This window comes from Lynx canadensis, chromosome B4 (assembly GCF_007474595.2).
Source record: "Lynx canadensis isolate LIC74 chromosome B4, mLynCan4.pri.v2, whole genome shotgun sequence".
Classification (NCBI taxonomy): Eukaryota; Metazoa; Chordata; class Mammalia; order Carnivora; family Felidae; genus Lynx; species Lynx canadensis.
In genome coordinates, this window is record NC_044309.1 from 103,411,114 (window position 1) to 103,434,939 (window position 23,826).

Here is a 23,826-nt window from a genome sequence, read left to right on the forward strand (position 1 = left end):
AAATATGCAACCAATTTTATATGTGGGAATAAATCAGCGGTAAAGCCATTGTGTATGTGTATGTGTGTAGGAGGGGTGGTGGTGATATCTAAAATATTTACATCAACTTTCACATTCATCCTAAGAGCAAAAAGTCAGATCAGAAAAACCTAGGAAATCAGTGATAAGAATTAACACTATTCTGTACCTTTTCTTTTCCTTTTAATAAAAATGCTCAGTAATTAGCATTTTTTCTTTTTTAAAAGTGTCTGGTGTTGAGTTCTCAATTCAGATAAATTTCATGGGTGAGCTTCAGAACACTGAGACCCCAAAATAATGCAGAAGCCATTCTGTGAAGTTGACAAGTGAAAGGTAATTCCTTTTAAGAAATATTAACACCCACTCCATACATAATTACTAACTGTGGGGCAAATTAGGATGATAAAGACACAAATAGGTATACCATAAGGGAAGCTAAGAAAAGAGCTAAAGAATGGTACAAATGTCACAGTGGAGTTTGATGATGGGGTAGATAACATATGGGTGGAAAAATAAGAAAAAGCTTCTTGGAAGAGGGACCATTTGAAATGTGCCTTAAATTTTTTTTGCAGGCACAGATACAGGAAAGACAGAAGCATTTCAGAAATAACCAAAAGCTCAGGGGAAAGAAAGTTTGAGACAGTTTCCAGCAATAGGTAGTGGTCAACTTGGACTACAAGATAGTGGGGCACCTGGGTGGCTCAGTTGGTTAAGCATCAGACTTCAGCTCAGGTCATGATCTCACTGTCCATGAGTTTGAGCCCGGCGTCAGGCTCTGGCCTGACAGTTCGGAGCCTGGAGCCTGCTTCAGATTCTGTGTCTCCCTCTCTCTCTGCCCCTCCCCTGCTCATGCTTTGTTTCAAAAATAAAAATAAATAAATAATTTTTTAGAAAAGCGCAAGATGGCTAAAACTGCAGTGCTATCTAGTTAGGAAATACACTCATCCCATATAATATGGAAATATATCTCAACCTATACCTCTCCCTAATGTTGGCATGGTGGCCTATCCATCCACATACACACATACATACACCTCAAGCAAATACTTTGGAATTTGTGGGTCACTGTTTGATGGAATCTTGGTATTTTCACTATACAACACTGCTAGTCTCTCTTTGCATTTAACTTCACCTTGAAAAAGAACTTGTAATTTTTTCAGTGTCATGAAATCCCATGACTTCTATTTCAAAGTCCATACACCAGACTTCAATATCATCACGTTTTGTATTCTAGGTTTTGCACTTGTGGATGGGAGAGCACTATAACGTCCTCCTTCCCCAACACCATATTAGTGCTCTGGTTCAGACTAAGAATGTGATTTTGTGTGTGTGTGTGTGTGTGTGTGTGAGTGTGTGAGAGAGAGAGATAGGGGACCCATCAGAGGATTTTGAACAAAGGAATAGAGCGAGTTACCTATCACCAATATATAGGGAAATTTAGGGAAACATGTTCATTGTGACAACAGTTAAAAGTTCATGAAAGTCCTGGTTAAAAAATACTAAGGTGCTATGCATGGGTAGGAATAGTTAGAATGGGTAAGAGAAGATAGTTTCAAAAGACTTTGCAAAGGTGAAATCTAAAAAGTCTAAGAATCGATGTAAACGGTAAGTGAGGAAGAGGACAATATTTGTACAGAGAATGGTCATATCAGTAAAAATAAAGGTGACAAAAGGCAGGTAGAGAGATGTTAAAAAGTATGACTTTGGAAATAAAGTATTTGAATTTCCCCATTGGCGTATTATGTGCAAAGCTAAATTTTGCAAAATGTTAATTATTTTGAAAGGGCTAATTGCTTAGGGAAGAATAATGATGTATTAAAAGTTTTAAGAAGGTTCCTTGCTGCCACCAATAGGAACCAGAACTTAAGATGTAGAACATGCCCATTTGACTGGGAGGGGCAGAGAGAGAACAGATGTAAATCATGTGTGGGATCCGTCTTTGTGAGTGAATCAGATGGAAGCAGGTGTTCCCTCTCCCCACAGAAGGTGTCAGTTCCTGTTAGCCTCTGGAAATGTGGTCACATCCATCTGTTTGTGGTTCTAACATTAGGCCAATCTCAATTTCTGCCTTTCCTATTGGCTTTAGAATCTACCCCTTAGTAGTGTGACCCCCACTGTATGGTTTGGAATGAAGAAGGGCAAGGAACTTGGCGTCTAAATATTCAGGCACCATCAGCATCTAAACATCTTTCAATATCCGTATTTTAAATGAACTTAAAAGTCATTTGATAATGAAGACAATACTTCCAGTCTGGTGTCTAATACTTTTACTTCCCAGCAGCATAATACCACTTTGGTCAGGTTGAACCACTGCACAATTTTGCAGCTCTTTCAGAAAAATGAAGAAAACAATTGGAAAGACGCGATCACATGCAATGGTGAGAAAATAGTACTATTGCCCGATCTTTTCCCATAAATGTGAAATATCCTTGGTTCAGCTCCACACTGTGTACTTATTTTAAGCCCTTACAGCAAGGGATTTTGTTTCTTGTAGCACCAGATAGACACAGTGGCTAACAAATAATTCTGAAAAGTCATTGACATATTTCCCACATGTCAGAAATTTCCTGGATCTGTACTTTATCCGTGTCCCTGGCTTGAAGTGTTCTTCACAAGAGTAAGCTGTAACATAAGACTGAGTTCTTAGTCTGCTTCTGCCACTGATGTGGTCTGTTGAGCATAATAACTTCACTACTATGTTTTTGCATACTACTTTACAACTTCAAAGTACTTTTATATACAGTGACCCATTTATATTAATGACTCCTATTTTTAATGTAATGGTGTCCCCCAAACCACAGATAATGGTTCGACACATGAACTCTTGTGTTACACCACATGGGTTCAAATCCCCATTTCATCTGCTAGCTGTGTGACCTTGGACAAGTCACATATCTGTGCTTCAGTTTTCTTGTCTATGAAACGAAACCTACTGGAGTTGTTGAAGGGATTCAATGATGTAGTCTATGGAAAGTACCAAGAACAGTAGAACCTAGTGAGAGTTCAGTAAGTGTTCATTATGAATAAATTATGACTTACCTACCTTGCTGGGGTAGAACTATGGTGTATGGATAAACTGAGCAGTATTTTTGAGTGATGTGTCTGAAAAGCAAGTTCACGTAAGTGTCTGCAGGGGGTTCTTTCATGATTTCCACGGAGTTAGGGATTTTATTTCTTCTGTCGGCTGTGCAGAGGGACCCGATGGAGAATAAACTCTACCAAAGTGTTGAGGAGTTCCTCATAGTAAGTTCCAGGAGGGCACTAGGTCTGTCTTGTTTGCCATTACATTTCTAGGACCTAGCAATGTACAAGGTGCACAATAAATATTTGTTAAAGGAATAAACACGTGGAAAAGTCTTAATTGCTATGCGATTAAGCATTAGCTCAGGTACATCCTAGAAATCAAATAGGAAAGAAGTGATCTTTTGAAAGCAGAAGATTTAGAGATGTGTCCCCAATTACTAGGAACTCCTTAGAGAAATGTTACTAGTAAAAAGATAAAACATTGAAAGAGATATTAAAAATGTGCTTGATGACATGACTTCTCTTCCTTTTTAAAAATTAAAACATAATATTTTATAAAATTCATAACTGGGGTTTTATGTTTTAATCGCCCTTGCAAAATAACTCAGGGAGCTTTCAGAAAAAAACTAGAAAGGCTGAGTTTTATTCATTGTTAAAATATCTTACTCCCCAGACACTATCTCTTATCTAAATGCCCTCAAATCCTTGAAGCTTTTGAAGTAATTGATTCCAAATTCATATATCTGAAAAGCATTTATTTATGAAAAGAGTAAATCTGGTTCTGACTATGAAATTCAGAAATTACAGTGCCAATTACTGTAAGTTGGTGAAATTTTTCAGATTATCTGAAAGCAACATTCACTTATTTGTCTATCAACCTATCCAATTGTTCATTCATTCAACAAACACCAACTGAGCGCCTGTTGTGTGCCAAGCATCATACCAGATGCCAGGGATACGGCAGTTCACAATGCAGTCACAGACCTTTCACTCCTGGAGTTTATGATCCAGAGAGGGACGAGATGGGTAGGACTGCCCCATTTTTGGGGAGATACTGCCTAACACTGGCTTCCCTGAATCTTCAGAACATTGATTTCTACTTCACAATGCTATCTAAAGCTGGTCTTTGTTAACAGGCTGTATAATAAACACAAACCAGCTAAAAGATGAGAAACTCAGACATTATTCACACATTAACAGATATCTATAGAGGCTTAAGATAACGTAGACAAAATATCCCAACGTCTTGGAGTCCTATAGGCACAGCTGAGTAAAATGAAGTGAGATCACATCAGTTTGATTTGTCACGGGTTGAGAACTGCATTTGTAAATTGATGTAATCCATCTCTAGCCAAGTTCTTCGGAGACAGCCTTGAATTCTTAAAAAGCCCCTGAAAGCTAGATTTTGCATTTAGATCTTAGCATTGTCTTAAAAGATAGTGGTAGTTCACATAACAAGAGAATTCCCTATTGATTACATGATTGAGGGAGCACAAAAGTCTGTTATTCTTTCCAAAGTCAATTGTAACTTAAGCTCATTATCTCCATGCGGATGTTCTATTTCAAATGGGAACAGAATCAAAATGTAAATGCTCCAAATGAAAAGGTTCAAGTTTGTTTTTTTTTCTTTCTTTCTTTCTTTTTTTTTTTTTACTGAAGTATGCTCCGAGTACTGGCCTTCAAAATCACTGCAGAAAAGAGTTTAGAAAAATCTGGCCACCAATCTGACCGGGGGAAAGAACTAAAATTCACGAGGATCAAGAAGATACAGTCATACCAGATTTTCCCCCTAACTTTGAATATCTAATTTATTTATGATATTCAGGATTGAGCTTTATGTAAGAGGCACCTGTTATGTCTTTAATATGACTTTGGACATGCCAATAGCTCTACCAAGATCATTAATAGTAAACAACATTAGTACAATTTTTTCCCTTTCCCTCCGGCTTCAGTGAAACTTAGAAAACCTCAAAAGGACCTCTCTAAGTCTTAGGTCAGCTACTTTTGATTACAACTTTAAGGGAAGGTTTATATTTCAATACCCAGATTTTACTGAAAAAAAAAAAAAAAAAAAAAAAGACCAGCCATTGTATCATTTGTATGTAGGACCACCATGACATGTACTCTGTCTTTAGATACCTTCGTTGTGATGGATTTCCCCTTCACTTTGACAAAGGACTTGGCATACATTTATTAGCATTTAACCATTATGCAAATGAAGCATAACATACAAAGACATCTAGAAAACACAAACATAAAGTATCTGCTCACTTGATAGCTGCTTCTGTAACACCATGATAAGATTTATATTGATGTGAAAATATATGATAATTTAATATCAACCATACACTTATGGCTAAATGAAAACGTATCTTGAACTTCAAATTTATACAAGGCATTGAAATGTGTTGAAATGACCATTTTCTCATTACAAGGGTGCAAATATTTCCCTTTATGAGAATCTGTGCATTGCCTGAATAGCTTTAACATTTCTTTGTTAAATGATAACTAAAATATATGTTTTATTAAATTTTTCTTATAAAAATGAGAACTACTTCTTTCAAACTGAGTAATACTCACTTAGTCTCCATTCACTCCCTTTAGTCATGCTTATCTCTTTTGTAAACCTATTTTACATAACATTCAGGGTCATCCCCCTTGCCCTCCCCTCCCCCCTCATTTCTCTCTAGTAAAAAATGATATGTTTTCAGGATGGTTGTTGGAATTGGTGTACCTCCTAGCTTCCTTGCTCTTTGCTGTCTGTTGGGTGATGCACTGTGAAGAGTAGGCAGAACTTGGTATTGATAATAACACCCTTTGAAAGGGCAAAATAAAATGTACTGGGTAGTTCTGATTGGTTTTGTTTTGTTTTCAAGAAATAGCTCCTGAAGTGAGCTTCATAAATTTCTAATTTGGGGGACTATCTGAAATGTAAAATTTATTTATGTTGGGGAATCAGTTTCTGCATTTGAGAAAAAGAAACATTCAAATATTGGCCTCAGTTTTAATCATCTTTCTAGAATGTTTCAACTGAATGTGTATTCTTTTTTCAGGTACATTTTTGTGCCTAAGGTATTTAACTGCGCAAATAATTATTGCTTTCTATTCATTCCAATGAGTAAAATCAGACTTATGTGCTTAGATTTACCATAAGTCAAAAGTGAAGATCTGTAGAGGTGGCTCATTTTCCAGCAAATGATACTTTCTGAGAGATGATATCACATTGTCTATTTTCCTATATGAATGTGTGTCATGAATTACGTATTTTTTCCCTCTAGAAGGAGCAGCATTTTTCATTCACAAAATTAATATCCTCATTTACATATGCCTAATTTTGAAAGGAATACTACTTTTGATCTTAGATTGCCAAAAACATCCACTTTGTCTTTGGGGAAACTGATTTAAACCTTGTGTGACACATATATTTGTATATGTATGAACATATATAATTGAGTTTTGTAAAGCCTTAGGCTTTAACATATTAAATAAATTTCTATGACAACATATCAGTGTAGACAGAAAGATTTCTGACTTACCCAGAGTTTATCAATCAAAAAATATAAAACTTAACAAACAAATATTGAGAGCAGGGTTATATGGAAATATCACAGGAGGATCAGTTCATGAAGCTAGGTCCTTTGCTAGTATTCTCTTACCAGATTCATAACATTTGGTAAGAAAAGACCTCAGTTTGTAACAGATACACTCTGATAATATATATTTTGTGGAATAAATACATGTTATATTGTTAGAATTAATAATCATAGATACAAGTGATAGTTAAATTAAAAAAATATACAGTACTAGAGTTCTCTATCCGTGTCTCTAGCAAACCAAAAGTTGAGCTAAAATTGTCCCTCTCCATTAATGCATAATAAAATTCATGGAAACAGAAAATAAAAAGCCAATTGCTTCTAGAACCTGAACAGAGTATAAATATAGCATAAGGGGAATAAAGGTGGAATTTGCAATTAACTGGAATTCTAATTCAGACAACTCAGCAATATGGATGTGGAAGAGGTCAGGGTATAGGGCAATGAGTAGGTTTCTTTTAAGTGATGACAACCTTGAACTGATGCAGTTTAAACTATAGCCTAATGAGGGATTTGTTAATCTCTGGAAAAGCTGTAGAACAAAGATTCATTTAATCTTGGCCCGGTGATTTATCGGAAAGTCACGGACTTTATTCTTGTTGTACTATTTCAGTCTGCGGACCGGAAAACTGCTCCCTTTACACACTGAGAATTCCCACTGCAGTGCATGGAAGGTCTGTGTGTGTAAAGAGCGCGTGAGCAGTGGGGATTCAGCCCCAGAGAAAGAAGGTGTCGAGTTGCCTGGGTGAAGAACTTCTATATCACGTGGTCACAGCTTCTTGACAGGTATAATTATCAATGTTGTCTTTTCCTTTCATTATGTGCTGGGATTGTGAAGCACGGTTTCAAATTTGTGACTATCAGATGTTTGATCAAGTAGCCTCTCTTTAAGGACCTGAAAGGAGGGAAAAGAGTGAAGGGAAATCAGTGATTAGTATTCATTTGTCAACTACAATATGCTAAAAATATCAAAAGAGCATGTGCTATGTGAGAACAGCAAGGATTATTTTAGGCCCTATCACTCATGCACAATCTTCCACATATGAAAAAAAAAAAAATTGTTTGATGTTTGCAAAGGAAGTAATTATCGAATGAGGATGGAAAAGACACAGTTATTCCTTAAAATGAAAGACAGAACCCCAGTTTGGAAACATTTCAAATGTAAAACATTTCTTCCTCCCTATTCCAGATGACTCTGTTTTTCTTCATAAAAGCAAAAGATAGATAACCTTTACAGTGTGAGTCTTAGGGATCTTGTTGAGGTGCAGTCAGCAAAGCTTCTCTCTGACAGGCTGGAAGCACCAACATCCCTTCTCTGAAGCAGGTATCAGGCCTGTTTCAGGCCTGACACCAGGTAGCAAAGAGTAGGCAGCTGCCCTTATGGTCAGATCTGGAGGAGCGGCCTCCCTGAACACTCCCCCAAGACCTGTCCCTCTTCCGCCATTATGGAATCATTCCTTCCAGAGAGAACAGTGGTTTCCAATCTTTGTTTTTCAAGGCTGTGGATATTTTTATTTCAATGAATGCGAAGCATCATATACAAAACAGATTTTCACAAATTGTGGCAGGCCTTGCAATCTGCCTACTTTGCATCAACACTCTCCAGCTGGCATGCCTTCTAGAGATGTGCCTAAAAGCCCCTGGGGCCTGCAGTGTGGCTTGAAAGCCATGCACAAGGCCATTGTGCTTCTTCAGGAGTCACCTAACAACATATTACACACAAGCAGTATCTGTTAGTGACATTTTACTACTGTAATTCTACTACTACCCGACCACTCTGGAGTGCTCGCTAACTGCCACATATTTTATTATGAGTTTTACATATTTTTTTCTTACGAACAGACCATTTTACTGAGTCCTATATTGAATAACTGTCTACAGGTCCCCTAATTACCAAGTGAATTTTTAATGAATTAACTTTTTATATAGTTACGCGTCCGAAGGGAATGGGACTCAGAACAGGTGAATTTTAGTAAGAGTCTTGGATCTTTTCATCTATCCAGGGGAGGGGGTAGGCCTGAGGGATATGCCAGCAGCTGAGAGATGACTGGGCTTCCAAAATGTGGGTCACTGAAATACCCACCGGGAAGAACCATCTGCACCAAATGTTCTCATTATTTTTCTTATTCCCTTGCTTTGTAATTCCATAGATTAGTTATTCTTTTTATGCTTTTAAATAAAAGCTCTTTTTCCATATTAGTGTAAATTTTACTGATCAAATTGCTTTGTTAATTTTATTTAATGTTTATTTATTTATTTAGAGAGACAGAAAGAGAGATTGCGTGTGAGTGAGCAGGAGAGGGGCAGAGGGAGAGGGAGACAGAGAATCCAACCAGGTCTGCGGGGCTTAATCCCATGAAATGTGAGATCATGACCCGAGCCAAAATCAAGAGTCAGAAGTTTAACTGACTGCACTACCCAGGTGCCCCTGCTTTGCTAACTTTTTAATGAGTCATTGTGGTAGGCAGAATAATGGACCCCAAATATAGCCACGTCCTAATACCTAGTAGATTCCATGCTACAGGGAAATTAAAGGTGTAGATGGAATTAAGATTCCTAAACAGCTGATGTTAAAATATGGATATTAACCTGGACTATCCAAGTGGGATCTATAATTGATATAATTAAAAGTGGAAGATGGAGAGAGAAAAGGAGCCAGGAGAGTGGGTGCGATGAGGAAGCAGAAGTCAGAGCACTGCAATGTGAGGACTTAACCACCTTTGCTGGTTTTGAAGAAGGAAAAGGGTCCAAGAGGCAAGGAATGTGGAGAGCCTCTAGAAGCAGGAAAAGTCAAGGAAATGAATTTTCCCCCGAAGCCTCCTAAAGCCCAGTGAGACTGTGCTGGACTTCGGTCCTACAGAATTACAAGACAATAAATTTGTGTTCTTTTAAGCCACCAAGCTTGTAATTTTTTAGGGCAGCAGTAAGAAATTAATAAAACCAAAGTGATGGAAGTGCTTTGAGGTATGGGATGAGTGGTAAAGGTGAACTGGATAACTCCAGCTGTAAGTAGGGTGAGAATGAATCCCTGGAAAGCTTATGTGAACATGTCTGTGAGGAAGGGTGGGACATGTAAGGGCAAGAGCCATCGAAGAAAAAGGCAGGGTAGCACAGTGATTAAGAGAAAGAGGCTTTGGAACGTATGTTTCTGGGTTTGAATCATGGCCCTATCACTTACTTACTAGCTGTGAAATGGTTTAAAAAAAATCCTACATGCCTCATTTTCTTTCTTTAAAATGAGATTTAAACTACTACCTAATACCTACAGGATTGTTGTGACGCTTAAGTAATTTAACATATATGAAGCACTTAGAAGAGTTCTCGGCACACCTAATTGCTTAATAAATGTTACCCAGCATTATGATTATTATTTTTATTATTCCAGTTTTCTACTCGGTCACTCTGGGTTCCTTGGATTCAATTTTATCAGAGGTATCCTTCCTTTGAGGCTGGTTTTCTCACTTCTGCAGTGGTTTTCTGGATCGGATCATCAAGATGGCGGCTGTGGCAGTGGTAGTGGAGGATATAGAACAGTCAGCAGTGGACAAAGTAAAGGAAGTGGGGGCCTGACCATTGGTGAGGCCACTAGCAAACTCCAGCTACTTTGTAAATATGTTAAGATCCAGAATGGTTTCAGATGCCATGAATTCTCCACCCTCAATCCAGCAACAGGAGGGCAGAGGAAGTTGACAATCTTTTAAGTCTTGACTTCCTCAGAATTTTTTCTGAGACAACTCAAGAAGGATTACTCTTCTTTCCCCCTTTTATTGTTCAAGAGTCTGGGTGGAATACGTATACAAATTCATGCTTTAAAAAATGAGATCTTGCAAGCCAAATAAATGTAACACTCTCTGTCAAGAAAGTGGGTATAGCATAAAAATACCTATATGCCTATTCTCTGTCTCGGTTTCTATAATACAGTTGTATAAAGATCATGTCTATTACCTTTTAGAAGATGTAATCTACTCCTCCTGATTATCAAACATAAAAGGGGAAAAAAACAATTGAGTTTTATTTCAGGTGAGTTTAAAATTAAAAGTGAGCATAACAGACATTCTCCACACACCACTTGCATTCAACATATTTTCCATTTGTATGTACCACTTACCATGATTAGTTACTTCATAACATATACCATTTTGGATTTAAAAAAATCCTAATTTAGAGAATAGAAACTGTATTTCATGTGGTAAACAATAAGACAGTATCTGATGAATATGTTGCTTTACCTGGTCTTTGCTTGACTTGTCAAACTTAAAAAAAAAAAAAATCAGAGATCTGTTCAGTCAATTGGTCAAATTAGCTTCAAATTTCTTCCCAAAAGCAGTCATAGTATGAGTTAGGAAGTGTAACAAATCCCATTTAATCCTTAAAATCTAATTAATTAAAAGTTGAGCAAGACCTAATGTAGGTCTCTTTGACTGAATTCACCATAAAATCCGTGCACGACGTGACTTGGTTGTACTTGGCTTGTACTTGAAATGGTCACTACGGTTTCATTTCAAGGGGCCATGATGGTGTGTGTAGGAAGTGCTGTCTTGGCAGGCATAAATATAAATTTCATGTTCACTTAAGTAGAATCACCATATCGTGTATAAGGAAAAAAAAAAGTTTGTAAATGTCTTTTATTAAAAATGTTAGTCTTTGGGGTGCCTGGATGGCTGAGTCAGCTAAGCATCCGGTTTTGGCTCAGGTCATGATCTCATGGCCCATGAGTTCGAGCCCGTCAGGCTCTGTGCTGACAGCTTGTGAGCCTGGATCCTGCTTCGGATTCTGTGTCTCCCTCTCTCTCTCTGCCCCTTCCCGCTCATGTTCTCTTTCTCTCTCTCTCAAAAATAAATAAACATTAAACAAATTTTTTTTCATGTTAATCTTTGGTGATGAGACAATAGGAAATTCTGAAGTAATTTAATGAAGACCGATGGAGCAGAGAGATGGAATTGAGTGCACAGCCCAGGAAATACAAAGATATTCGAAAGCTATGAAGACTGAATGGATATAATGGTGGAAGCTTTTAGTAAGACCTCACAAGTCTGAATGGCAACATATTTCTTTCAAAACACTTTAGAGTAATTTTACTCTGGGCCAGTGTGGCAAACCAATTAGAAAAATGGTACAAGTCTGCATTTTTGAGGATAGAAGAAAAAAAGGGGTTAGTGGAAAGAGTGTCCATGTTTGACTAAAGAACCGTGGATTGTTATTATTAGAAAAAAGATCTTTGAAGGGATTCTGAAAGCACCAAGGTAAAATACCTGTACATTTGGAATGGATAAGAGAGGAGAAGGATGTGGACGAAATGACTTGTCCACATGTATCCCTATCATTCCATCTCAACCCTATCATCCTGGCTAAGGCACCATATATCTTGCCTGGACTACTATATAATAGCCTTGTAATTAGTCTCTGTTCTCACTTTCACCTTACAATAATCTGTTTTCTTCAGAACAGCCAGAGTAATCTTTTTAAAAACATAAATCAGATCATGTCACTCCCTTGCTTAAAACCTTTAGTGGCTTCCACTGCAATAAAATCTAGCTTCTTTCAGTGGTTTAAAAAGCTTTCTGCGAGCTGGCCCCCATCTACCTTCTTTCCTCACTCATTATTTCCTAACTAATTACACTGGTTCTTTTTCTATTCCTCAAACATCAAATAGCTCAGGAGTCTCTCTTAGAGCTACACACTGGCTATTTCCTCCTCTTCTTATGCTCATTTCTGGCTTCTCCTCGTCCTTCAACCTCAGCTTAAGTGTCCTCTCCTTTGAGACGTCTCCCCTGACCACCTAATCAAAAGTTGTCACCTAGCCAATCTCTATCAAAGCACCCTTTTAACTCTGCAAAGTACTGGTTCCAACAGGATATTGTCATGTACCTGTATATTAACCATCTCCCCCAGCCAGAATGTAAGCACCATGAGAGCAAAGACTTTGCTTTGTTCACGCTGTTTCTGCAGCCCATCAAACAGTGCCTGGCCCATGGCAGTACCAGATAGATATTTACTGCTGAATAAATGTAATTTGTAGGATTAATGGAAGGTGATTTTAGATAAAGTCACCAAACTGTGGTATATACAATAGCACTTACAGGCTATTAAAGAAAGACTGAATCCTCAGCACTGTCTGAGGACAAATCCTATAGTCTTTATGCTTCCCCCTGTAGCTTCTCCTTTTTGTGTTGCAAGCAACAGAAAGTCTCACGTCATATCCAACGTTTCCGGTTGTGCAAATAGTAATCTGATGTTGAATGACCTAAAACCACTATTAGCCAATGTTCAAATGTCATTTTTCCAAGGACATTTGAAACTTCAAAATCACATTTGCAGACATCATGGCATAGAGGTCTACAATGCTATTAACTCTCTTCCAAAGGATAGCAAGGACAATTTATAGACTCCAGAATATCTGATGTTGGCGGATGACATGCCTGCAAGAGCAAAAAGGAAAATAATTCTATGCCACTTGTAAGTGTGGCTGTGAGGACACCACAAAGCCACTGCAATTTCATATCATTCGTCTAAAAAATGGGATTTAATGATACCTTGAAGAGTTTTTCTGAGGATAAGGAAGAATACGTGAAAAGAACCTCACACATAGAGGCACTTCAAAGATGGTGATTCTTAACATTTTTTCTTGAATTTTCTTAAAAACATATAGCAAAACCTGACTTAGCATTTTTGTCACAAAGTGAAATTTAGAAAAAAGGGAAGAGCATCACATTTGAGGTGAGCACCCACAGAGAATTTCGAATCTTTTAGAACATGCACACTGGTCTCCACTTCATTCTTCAGAGTGGAGTAGTTTTCCAATAATTTGTAGTATTCTAAAGGGATCTTCCCAAGATCAGGTTGTTTAGTTTGTACACTGTGCAAAGGCAAATGGCCAAGGGGCTGAGTGGGGCTGGAATCCAACCCACACTCTTGTCATGTGGCTATGTGCCCAGTGATCTGGGTTACACAGAGGGTGTATTTTCCCGATTTGTATAAAGGCATCTCCTAATCTGTACCTGCCCCCCGCAAGTATATTATTTTCCAAAATATTTTACCTTTGCAGAAAATATGGCTGAATGACATAAAGTCAGCAACTGTCTTCTTGACATTTTCTGAGATCATCATTTTTTTATTTGCTTGCTTGATTTTTGGGAAGCATTGTCAAACCTAATGACTTTAATCCAGCTAAGAAACTATATTAAAAACCGAAACAAACTTATATGGGTAAGGGACTTCCCTTGTGCGGAAGAAGGCACTTCTTACCTATGACATATGATTTTGCTGTGTTTGTTGCTGCTGCTGCTGTTGCTGCTGCTGGATTAGCAACTGTTGCTGCTGCCGACGCCGGGCGGTCCGGAGCTTTTCAAAGCGAGCCTCCATTTCTTCCAGGACTTTGGGGGTATATCGGACCACCAGCTTGACGCTGTCTTTAGCAGCCTTGAGTAGTTCTACTGCTTTCTCATGGTGTTCCCCTTCCACGCTCTGAAAAAACAGTGACATCTCTTAAAGGGGAGAGCTTGCATGTTCTTTTCCCTGCAAGACCAATCTGAAATTAGCATCTTATTAAAATCCCAGTTTGAAATCTCAAGAAGGTGTGGCAAGTGGCATTCATTGCCATCATCATTATTTATTGCGTTTGTAGATGAAGTATAGGCAGGTTAGGATGCAGTAGGGTACCGGATGGATTGAATGGGGGCTCACGTTCGGAGGATCAGAAGCAATCAAGACCTCAAATATCACACTAACGTTTAGAGTGGGATTTCTAAATTTCATCTGGAAGAATAAATGCACTAGTCAAGAAAATTCTGACAAAATTTTAAAAAAGAGTAATAAAGGTAAAGTCTCCCTATCGGATATTACGTGTTATTAAAAATCTATAATGGTTAAAGCAGTGTCTTATTGTTGTAGTAAGAGTTCCGAACACAGTCCAGAAGCAGATCCATGATTATGTAAAACTCTGTTATAGGACAGATGTGGGATTTAGACCAAAGGGGGAAAGGACTGTTACATAAGGATGCTGAAACAAATAATAATTAAAGATAGAAAGTAATGTGGAGCCCAAACCTCATAGTCTATGCTAAATATAACCGATCAAAAATTTAAACGTAAAAATAAAACCATAAAGCAACTAAAATGAAATAGAGGTGAACGTTCATCTTGCAATGGAAAAAGAATTCTGAAGTAAAAATGCCAAGGGGAAAATCACAAAATCAGATTTATAAATTGTAAGTTTCTCTATCTCATATACCATAAAAGTCAAATAACAAACCAGAAAAAAAAAATACATTCTCAATTTCTGACAAATTTTTAATATTCTTAAATGGCAGTAAAGACCTAAGCAAAATGGGCACATGGACTCATGGACACATAATAATTCAAAAATAAAAACTCATGAAAGGATGTTTAAGCTTTCTTGTAATGAAATAAGTACAGATGAACACAAAATATTTCATTTTTAATTTAAAAATGGTAAATATGGTGTATTTGCAAGGATGTAGGGAAATGGCACTCTCATATACTGCTAATAACTTGACACAAACTGGTACAATTTTTCTAGAGGGCATTATCGTTATGCATTGAATAAGCCCTTTATAAAGAATAGTTTATTTTCAGAGAAATTTACTAAGGATATAATCAGATATGCACACATACCTGTAAGGTAGGAGTGATAAAGCAGAAAGCAAAAAAATAAATCAATTCTCCGCTTTGGACTACGAAGTCTTTTGAGCATCATGGTCCAGATGGTACAGATAATAGTTGGGGAAGCTATGTTTTTACCACAAGGAAATACAAAGAGGTTTCTTTTCCCAGAGCTTCTAAAGATTCTCCAGGTTAGGATTAGTGAGAAGCAAAACAGAAGAAAGCTGTAATCATATTAGAAGGGCTCTGAGAAAAGGAGATAATCTTCTTCCCTCTCAGCTGATCTTCAGGGCAGATGACATAACTCCTATTTTGTAGGATCGAAGTACAAAGGTCTTTTGACTTGCTTCATGGATAGAGCTCCTAGGAGAATCATCTGTGTGAGGAGATAGGCTGAGAGACTTCCAGAAAACCTAAGAGTGGGCTAAGGTGGCCGAGAAGCCACCCAAAATTGGTTGAGATCACATTTTACAACCCAAGCAGAAAGGGGACTCAAAATGGATATTATATTGAGTTACTCAAAGTAAAGTAAGTTGCATTTTAAGCACACTTCAGCTTATCTTGAGATTCATAATTACATTATACAGATTTGGAGACAAAAGATTATGTTCCATTCTATCACTTGCTTCAGCAAGCTGGAGTAGACTGAGAAAACAAAAAAGTGAAAAAACCCCAAAAAACTTTGAATTTAGCAATGAGGCAGTCACGCTGGTGTTTAAGAATGCGGCTTCCTCATGTGTTGGAGCACTAGGCAGATACTAAGGGTTTAAGAGATGACCGTGGTGAGCCCTGGAGGCAACTTCCATGACTACTCCTTCACTAACTCTGTGGTCAATGGAGAACAAGGGCTTATAAAAAAAAAAAAAAAAAAAAAGCTGCTGGGCAGAGTGAATTTTTGCCTAAGCTAAAGCTTAGGGAAATAGACTTATTCATTGACGAATGTATTCTTTTAATTATTCAATCACTGACATGATCACTCAACAGATGCTTATTTAGCACATATTCTACAAATTATATTCTAAGTACTTTAGAAGAACATAAAGGACAGGTGAACACTTTGACAACTGTGCACAATATAATCCCTGTTTTCAGTGTGCACAAAATTTCTAATTTGCCCCAAGGTGAATTGTTACTGTGTGAATCTCTCCTTCTAAAGGAAAGTGATTTGGCTGTCCCTGCTCTTCTCTAGTTTCTTCTTTATTTTTTTTTTATTTTTAAAATTTTTTTTTTCCAACGTTTATTTATTTTTGGGACAGAGAGAGACAGAGCATGAACGGGGGAGGGGCAGAGAGAGAGGGAGACACAGAATCGGAAGCAGGCTCCAGGCTCTGAGCCATCAGCCCAGAGCCCGACGCGGGGCTCGAACTCACGGACCGTGAGATCGTGACCTGGCTGAAGTCGGACGCTTAACCGACTGCGCCACCCAGGCGCCCCTCTAGTTTCTTCTTTAATATTAAAATGTATTTGTTGATATGGTTCAATAACACTGGTTCACATGTTTTCTAGGCCAGATGATTAGTCTCCAAACTCCTTTTGGTTTTTGTTCTATTTGCTTTCATCTAATAGGGTTGGAAATTCTAGGCCAGACCTTTGGAGGCCCATTATCCCAGTTTAGGCATTATGCCTGCAATTTTGAGTTGCCACAGGAGACCTGTGGTACTAATACATGGGGCCATCAAGTTCTCACCATAGGGATGAAAAGCTGAGAGAAATATGGCTGGTATGCCATACCGAACCCCACTGAACCATCAGTTATCCTCTCCAACCCCCAGCTCCGCTCCTCCCCCCACAGTTAGCAATTTATAAAGGAGCAGACGCCATGGTCTTCGAATCTAGAACTTTTGCCTTGATTCTCTATCTCTGGTTTAGATGATGACTCAGGTTCCTCTGAGCTCACCAGAGTCAATAGGTCTCCTGGCTGGACTCTGCCTTTCGCTCTGCTTTCTTCACCAGGGCACAGAACCTTCCGAAGGTATTTGGGCCGAGTGTCATACTTCTTCTGCTTCCAAAAATGCTTTATGAAAATGGTAGAAATTACATGATTGAACAGTATAATAGAAACTAAGTGGTAATTCCAAGATTTGAAGAAGTGGAAGTATGTAAGATGTATTATTTCAAACACTGTTTAACTCTATGTTTTAATTGTTTTTAGAAAAATGTCTTAACTCTTGTCTTAATGACTGATCTGGATGCCCTTTTCCATTGGCTTTGCCTACTTGGTGAATACTATTGGGTGCAATTGCTTATCTCTTCAACCTATAATTTACCTCTTAAGTGCTTTTAGTCCCTCAGCATAACTTTTTTTTTTCTTTCTGCAAATTTGTATTTAAATTTCAGTTAGTTAACATACGGTGTAGTATTAGTTTCAGGTGTAGACTTTAGTGACTCGTCACTTACATACAACACCCAGAGCTCATCACAAGTGCCCTCCTTACCACTCATCCACCATTTAACCCTTTCCCCTCAGTACAACTTTTTAGAAGACGAAGGCCATTTTCTCTCCTTTCTTTTTCTTTTAAGGCGAGAACAAAAAAGCAGACCACCTACGCATGGAGGTCTTATTCCATGCAAAAAAAGAAGCCAAACTATCTGCTCAGTTAGGATACATATATTGATATGCAAGCACTTGTCAACAGGTATTCCTTGAGCCCCGAACGTTTATCACCCTTCCCTACTTCGGGCTTCTTCAATCTCTCACTCTTAATGAAAGTATGCCTTATTTTGAGCTAAATGTTTAAAACATGTTTTGAAATGCAATAGTTTATTTGTAAACGATTAAACTGTTTCTGTCAAGGCTGCACATCTAAAAGCCCTCCTGACTTGTTCTGTAACATTGTCCTGTAACAACCAGCTCAGTTTGATCGTCACTTGAGAACCTGCAGCTCCAGCTTTTCACCCAGCAGGAGAATGTGGCCCTCCTGGAATGTGAAGAGACTGAGCAAGCCTTCCAATTTTACAGCAAAATCCCCTCTTGCATTTAAAACCTGAAATCCTTCCTATATGTTAAGATTTCATTCCCTTGCTTTGGAGTTTTGTTGTACTTACTGCAATTTTAGGAACTCATTAGCAAGGATTCATTTAATTTTTTTAAATGTGTTATTTATTTTTAAGACAGAGAGAGACAGAGCATGAGTGGGGATGGGGCAGAGAGAGAGGGGGACACAGAATCCGAAGCAGGCTCCAGGCTCTGAGCTGTCAGCACAGAGCCCGACGCAGGGCTTGAACTCATGAGCTGTGAGATGGTGACCTGAGCCGAAGTCAGACTGAGCCACCCAGGTGCCCCGCAAGGATTCATTTAATAAAGACATCTGGTGAAAGTCAGATTTCAGTAAGAAAGGCGAGGGGTGGTCAAGAAGGCATGGGGGGTATATAGTAGGTCCCTAGGAAATATTTAGACCAAAGAGAAGCAGGGACCAGAAAGAGAAAAGGTCCTAAAAAGAAATATGATCTACCCTACAGTTAGGCATACTTTGGCCATGATCATTCACTGAAGTGAATTAAAATGCCCTAGGAAGAATGGACATTTCCATCCTGAAAAGATTTATTCCTTCTGCCGAACCTTTTAAAAATACACATAGAAATCAATATGGGGAGAATCCAAATCATTTTATTGCCATTTCCAGACGCATAAATACAAGCTAATGAAATATTAAATTGATACAAAACCGTAAGAGCTGCATCTCCTGTAATGTGACTATATAAAAGAAGATATTTTCATTCAGGAAGCCGGGGAAAAATAGCTTAGTAAAATCCAGATGCATACTTGTTACATCAGCAATCCCATGCAGTTGTAAGTTCGAGGAAGCTTTAAAGCTAGTTAATTTAATGGAGGTTTAGCAAATCGGTGGCTGGCAAATGAACCAACTTAACAATATGGCCATTCTGATCTTTCAATGGTTCTTCTATTTCCACACTTTGTGAGATATCAGAATGGTTGCTTTTTCATGGTATGCTCTATTTCCTAGTTGATTAAGAATTCTCTCTCATAAAAGAGACTTTGGATCACACCGCAGACACTAATTTGCTCATGACTTGTGTTTTCTCCTCGCTGCAATTGAGAAACTAGTTGTTAAATTTTGACCCTGGCTAGCCCTCAGATGGAAGAGATGCCTGCCCTGGGAAGGAAGCTTGTTATCTGTGCATAATTAGCTGTCAAATGGCCCATGCCCAGGTCTTTATGCAGGTCTTTCTCTGTGGGGATTACATGAATATAATCTTCACGGAGTTTGCTGATAGGTAAGTTGCTTAAACACTTTTTCTGATAACCAAGAGTTGGCTATGCTTCTCAGTTATTCTAGGCATATCTTGAGCGAGGTTTATGCATGGGTTCCTAAATGACATCAGTCATTCCTTTGGATTAAGGGCCAGATGATGTTATCAGGGAGTAAATGATATGAAGAGCATTGGATTACAATATCTAGGTAGCTCAGAAACACAGAACATTGTAGCTATAAAGACCCTTAGAAACAATCTTAGTTATCTCCTTGCATTTTAGTGTTTGTCTAGCTAACATCCATCACCGTTCACGTTACAAAATGTTCTTCTTGGGATGAGAACTTTTAAAATTGACTTTGTTAACAACTTTCAAATATGCAATACAGAATTATTAACTACAGTCACCATGCTGTGCATTATATCCCCATGACTTATTCATTTTATAACTGGAAATTTGCACCTTTTGTACAAAACTTGTTTGTGCCATGTGAAAAGGTAGGAACTAGTGACAAGGGTAAGATCTATAAGAGTTGGCTGGTGAAGGAGCAGCATGAGTCTATGTGAAGGGCTTAATATTAGTAGATTATGATTCTCAAGTTTGAAATGACCTGAAATAGCCGAAGACAGACCAACTCCTTTTCCACAAAGTTAACAGTGATTGATCATTTTGTTCTTATCACAGCTTTCCTTTTAGTCCGTTAAAGCATTTTATTAAGCGTGTGTGCATCTAGGGGCGTGTGGGTGGCTCAGTCGGTTAAGCTTCTGACTTCGACGCAGGTCATGATCTCAGGGTTTGTGGGTTCAATCCCCACATCAGGCTCTGTGGTGGACAGCTCAGAGCCTGGAGTCTGCTTCGGATTCTGTGTCTCCCTGTCTCTCTGACCCTCTGCTGTTCACGCTATGTCTCCGTCTCTCTCTCTCTCTCAAAAATAAACATAATAAAAAGAATGCATACATTTATACATATAAATGTGTTCCTGTGTGTGTGTGTGTGCATATAGTCTAACATTTATGGAACACTTACTAAGTGCAGAGCACTGTTGGCTACTTTCTGTGCATCATATCTAATCCTCACAACTCTATAAGAAAGGTACTGGAGAGTTTAAGAAATTTATCCTAGGTCCCCAGGTAGTAAGCAGAACTGAGATCTGTTTCCAGAGATTAGGCTCTTACCTACAAAATCCATAGCCTTAAACAAGATACTAGAGAGTAAATATCATATGGGTGGCTCTTCCTTATTTGCAGTTTTTTAGACCAGTAGTTTTTAAACCTGTATATACATAGGAATCAATCGAGGCATTTTTAAAATATTAGAGGCCTAGACTGGGTCTCAAACTTGCTATATCCACAGCGGTATGACCTAGGAATATGTGACTTTATAAAACTCTGATATAGCCAGTCAGCCAGTCCCTGACACGTAGATTAGTGTTTGGACACAGTGCTCTAGACTATAACTAACCCAAATAGTAAAAAGTAAGAGTTTCTTTACTAAGTTATTCCAGGAAAGAGACCTGGGTAGGTTAGAAACTCATAATTTTGCCTTGTAGTAGCTCTAGAATCATCATTTTTGGTCACTGAGAAAACGTATACATATTGATCGGGTGTTTAATTAAGAATGGAATATCTCTGCACAAGCTACAGGACATATTCAGAAAAAACTTTTTGACTTTTGATCCACTGTTTTCCTCAAATATGTTAATTTCTTGTTCTAAACGTATTCTCTTTTGCTGAAGGAAAGTGGCAAGTGTATAAAAGGTATCACATTTATCCCCTGGAAAAAATATGCTAATATTCTCCCATAGTACTTTGTTCCTGCCTAAATGATAATATCTATTTCAGTGCACTGTAATTTATCAGTTTACAATCATTCTGCTGTCACCAGACTGTCCAAGGGTAGGATGAGTCTTATTTATCTCTGTGCCCAGCATCTATTTTGTGCTCAATTAATAGTCAATGAATAAACCATCTTTCTCTTTTCCTCCTCTCCCTCCCACCCTCTCTCTCATATATATATATACATATACATAAATGTATGTACATATACATACATATATATGTACATAAATGTATGTACATATATGTATATGTATATACATAAATGTATACATATATGTGTATATATATATATATATATGGTAAGCTGCTTAGTATCTCCAAGCTTTAATTTCTTCATCTGTAAAACTGGTATCATAGAGTATCTATGTATAAAGTTTCATTATGGGCATTAAACTTAATATACACAAAGCACCTGGAAAAGTGTGTGACATTTAAAAAGGACCCAACAAATGCTAGCCCTTTGTGATAATCTTACTGTAGGACTTCAGGGGCTTAAGGACAACAGCAACAACAAAATCTAATTCTGGAATAAGCAGAAGTTTCCTTTATATTATCCTGGGCAAAGTTTACTAAATAAATTAACAGTTTGTTGGAAGAATGTTTCAAGCTACTTAAGTAAATCAACTGCTTCTAATCACTGTTAAGTAATTTAGAAGCATTATTTCCATACATACAATTGATATGTTAATTACAATCATTATTTATTCATAAAAAAATTATTCTTCTCAGTCCTTCCACTAGGTCATATTTTGTTAAGAAGAGGGAAAGTGTGCAGAAGATTTGCCTGATGCATGATGTGAGCAAACTTGAGAGGGGAAAGCCATCGAATGACCAAATACTACAAAAAGGAGTAGAGAGGTTGACAGGAAAAAAGGTGTATGTAGTTACACACATTTTAATCCTGTTAGTTACAAATATAAAAATTTCTGAACCGTGAGCGTGGAGAGTATAGAGCATTACCAGCAGGCCCCAGGGGCAGAAAACCTAGAGGGAGCAAAAGCTTTAGAGAAAATCAGCACCAGCAATCACAAATCTAGCATTTAGGTGATCTCAGCTCACCTTTCATCTGGAGATTAAAATTGGAAACAAATGCAGCTGCTACATTTCAGTTGTAATGCTTTATAGTAACTGCTCAACCCTTGATATTCTGGCACCAAGAGGAGTAAAACCAATTCCTGATGGTTTTGGGGATGAAGAATAAACACACACACACAACTGCACATAAACATGCAATAAATACACACATGCATTCAATAAACATATGTACATACACGCGCACATACAATAGACATACACACCCATACATATGTGCACATAAATACACACACACACACGCACACACAGCCATTTTCAGGAATACAAACGTGAGCACTAGAGATTTGGAAACAGAAAAAAGCTGCATGGGAAAATTATTCCTAGAAAATGAGATCTTCCAATGAAATCTGTTAATTTTTGAGTGGTAGGTTTCACCAAGATGTCGAGGTTACGGCGAACACTTTCCAGGCATGATTCACCTGATTTATCCTTCTACAAGGCATGCTATGTCTGCTCACACTCTCCCAAGCCATGACACTCTGTGACACTAAACCCCTGAGGAGCAGAGACTTGCTAATGTCCAGAAACAGGTGTGTAGAAATCGCCGGTTCTCGGTATTTGCTTCCGGGTGTAGTTTGGCAAACGGGAGGAGGTGTGGAGGTGTAATGACCACCAGCCCACATACCACCCAAAAACTGTCTCCTCCTCCATACTCAGCACTATTACAGAAACATGCAAATATATCTCAGTCACTAAAACTTAGTGCGACTCCATCAAATCATCAAACTGACCTTTAGCCCTGCCCATGTGACAGCGGGAACAGCCCAGAGATTGAAGTCAAGAAGATCGGGGTGTGTGAAGAGTAGACAAATCACTAAGAGTCTGATCTTTAGGAAATGCCCTTCCTCTTTGTGCCTCAGTTCCCAGACAGAGACAGTCTTGGGTTTTAGCACTGATGTCCCAGGAAGTACCTCAGTCCCAAGCAATAAGAGACAGTTGGTCATCCATTAACATGCAGGAAGATGTTGCTGAGTGTAAATAGTAGTGCCCGGTACATGCTATTTCTTTAGTATACATTTGGTTTTGTTTGTTCGTCTTTTTTTTGTTTTTTTTTTTGTTTTTTTAAATCAGCAGCCCTGTGGAATTTGAATTTTCAGTGGACATGAGGGGAAGAGATTTTACCAAACAAGGACAGGTCCCCTGACCACCAAAGGGCAGCATGAGGAAGAGGAAGGGAGAAAGAGATCTGACTTAGAAGAAACGTTTGAAAGAGTAGGTTTTTTGGCACTCAGGTCATTATTGCTCACTTTGCAATTCTGCCAAGGCCTCAGATGCAGACCTCTGGTACCATGGAGCATGATCTCCTTCTGCCGCTGCAGAAACCCAAGAATGGTGGAGCCTGGCTTAAAACGGCAAACTAGTTTCGAAGGGGTACCCAGATTCAGTTGAGGTTTTAAATGTCAATGAAGTCGTGCTGCGTATC

At 38.2% G+C, this 23,826-nt stretch overlaps 1 protein-coding gene across 1 annotated transcript in view; it reads right to left on the reverse strand.

Annotated features, from left to right (window-relative positions):
• Window positions 1-2,280: 2,280 nt before the first annotated feature.
• Window positions 2,281-23,826, reverse strand: part of LIN7A (lin-7 homolog A, crumbs cell polarity complex component) — a 127,550-nt gene continuing 106,004 nt past the window's right edge. The window contains exons 5-6 of the mRNA XM_030323302.1: window positions 13,881-14,099; window positions 2,281-7,530 (exon numbers count right to left, since the gene is read on the reverse strand). Of these exons, the coding sequence (XP_030179162.1) occupies window positions 13,881-14,099 (219 nt within the window). The 3' untranslated portion in view covers window positions 2,281-7,530. The remainder of the gene's footprint in view (window positions 7,531-13,880; window positions 14,100-23,826) is intronic.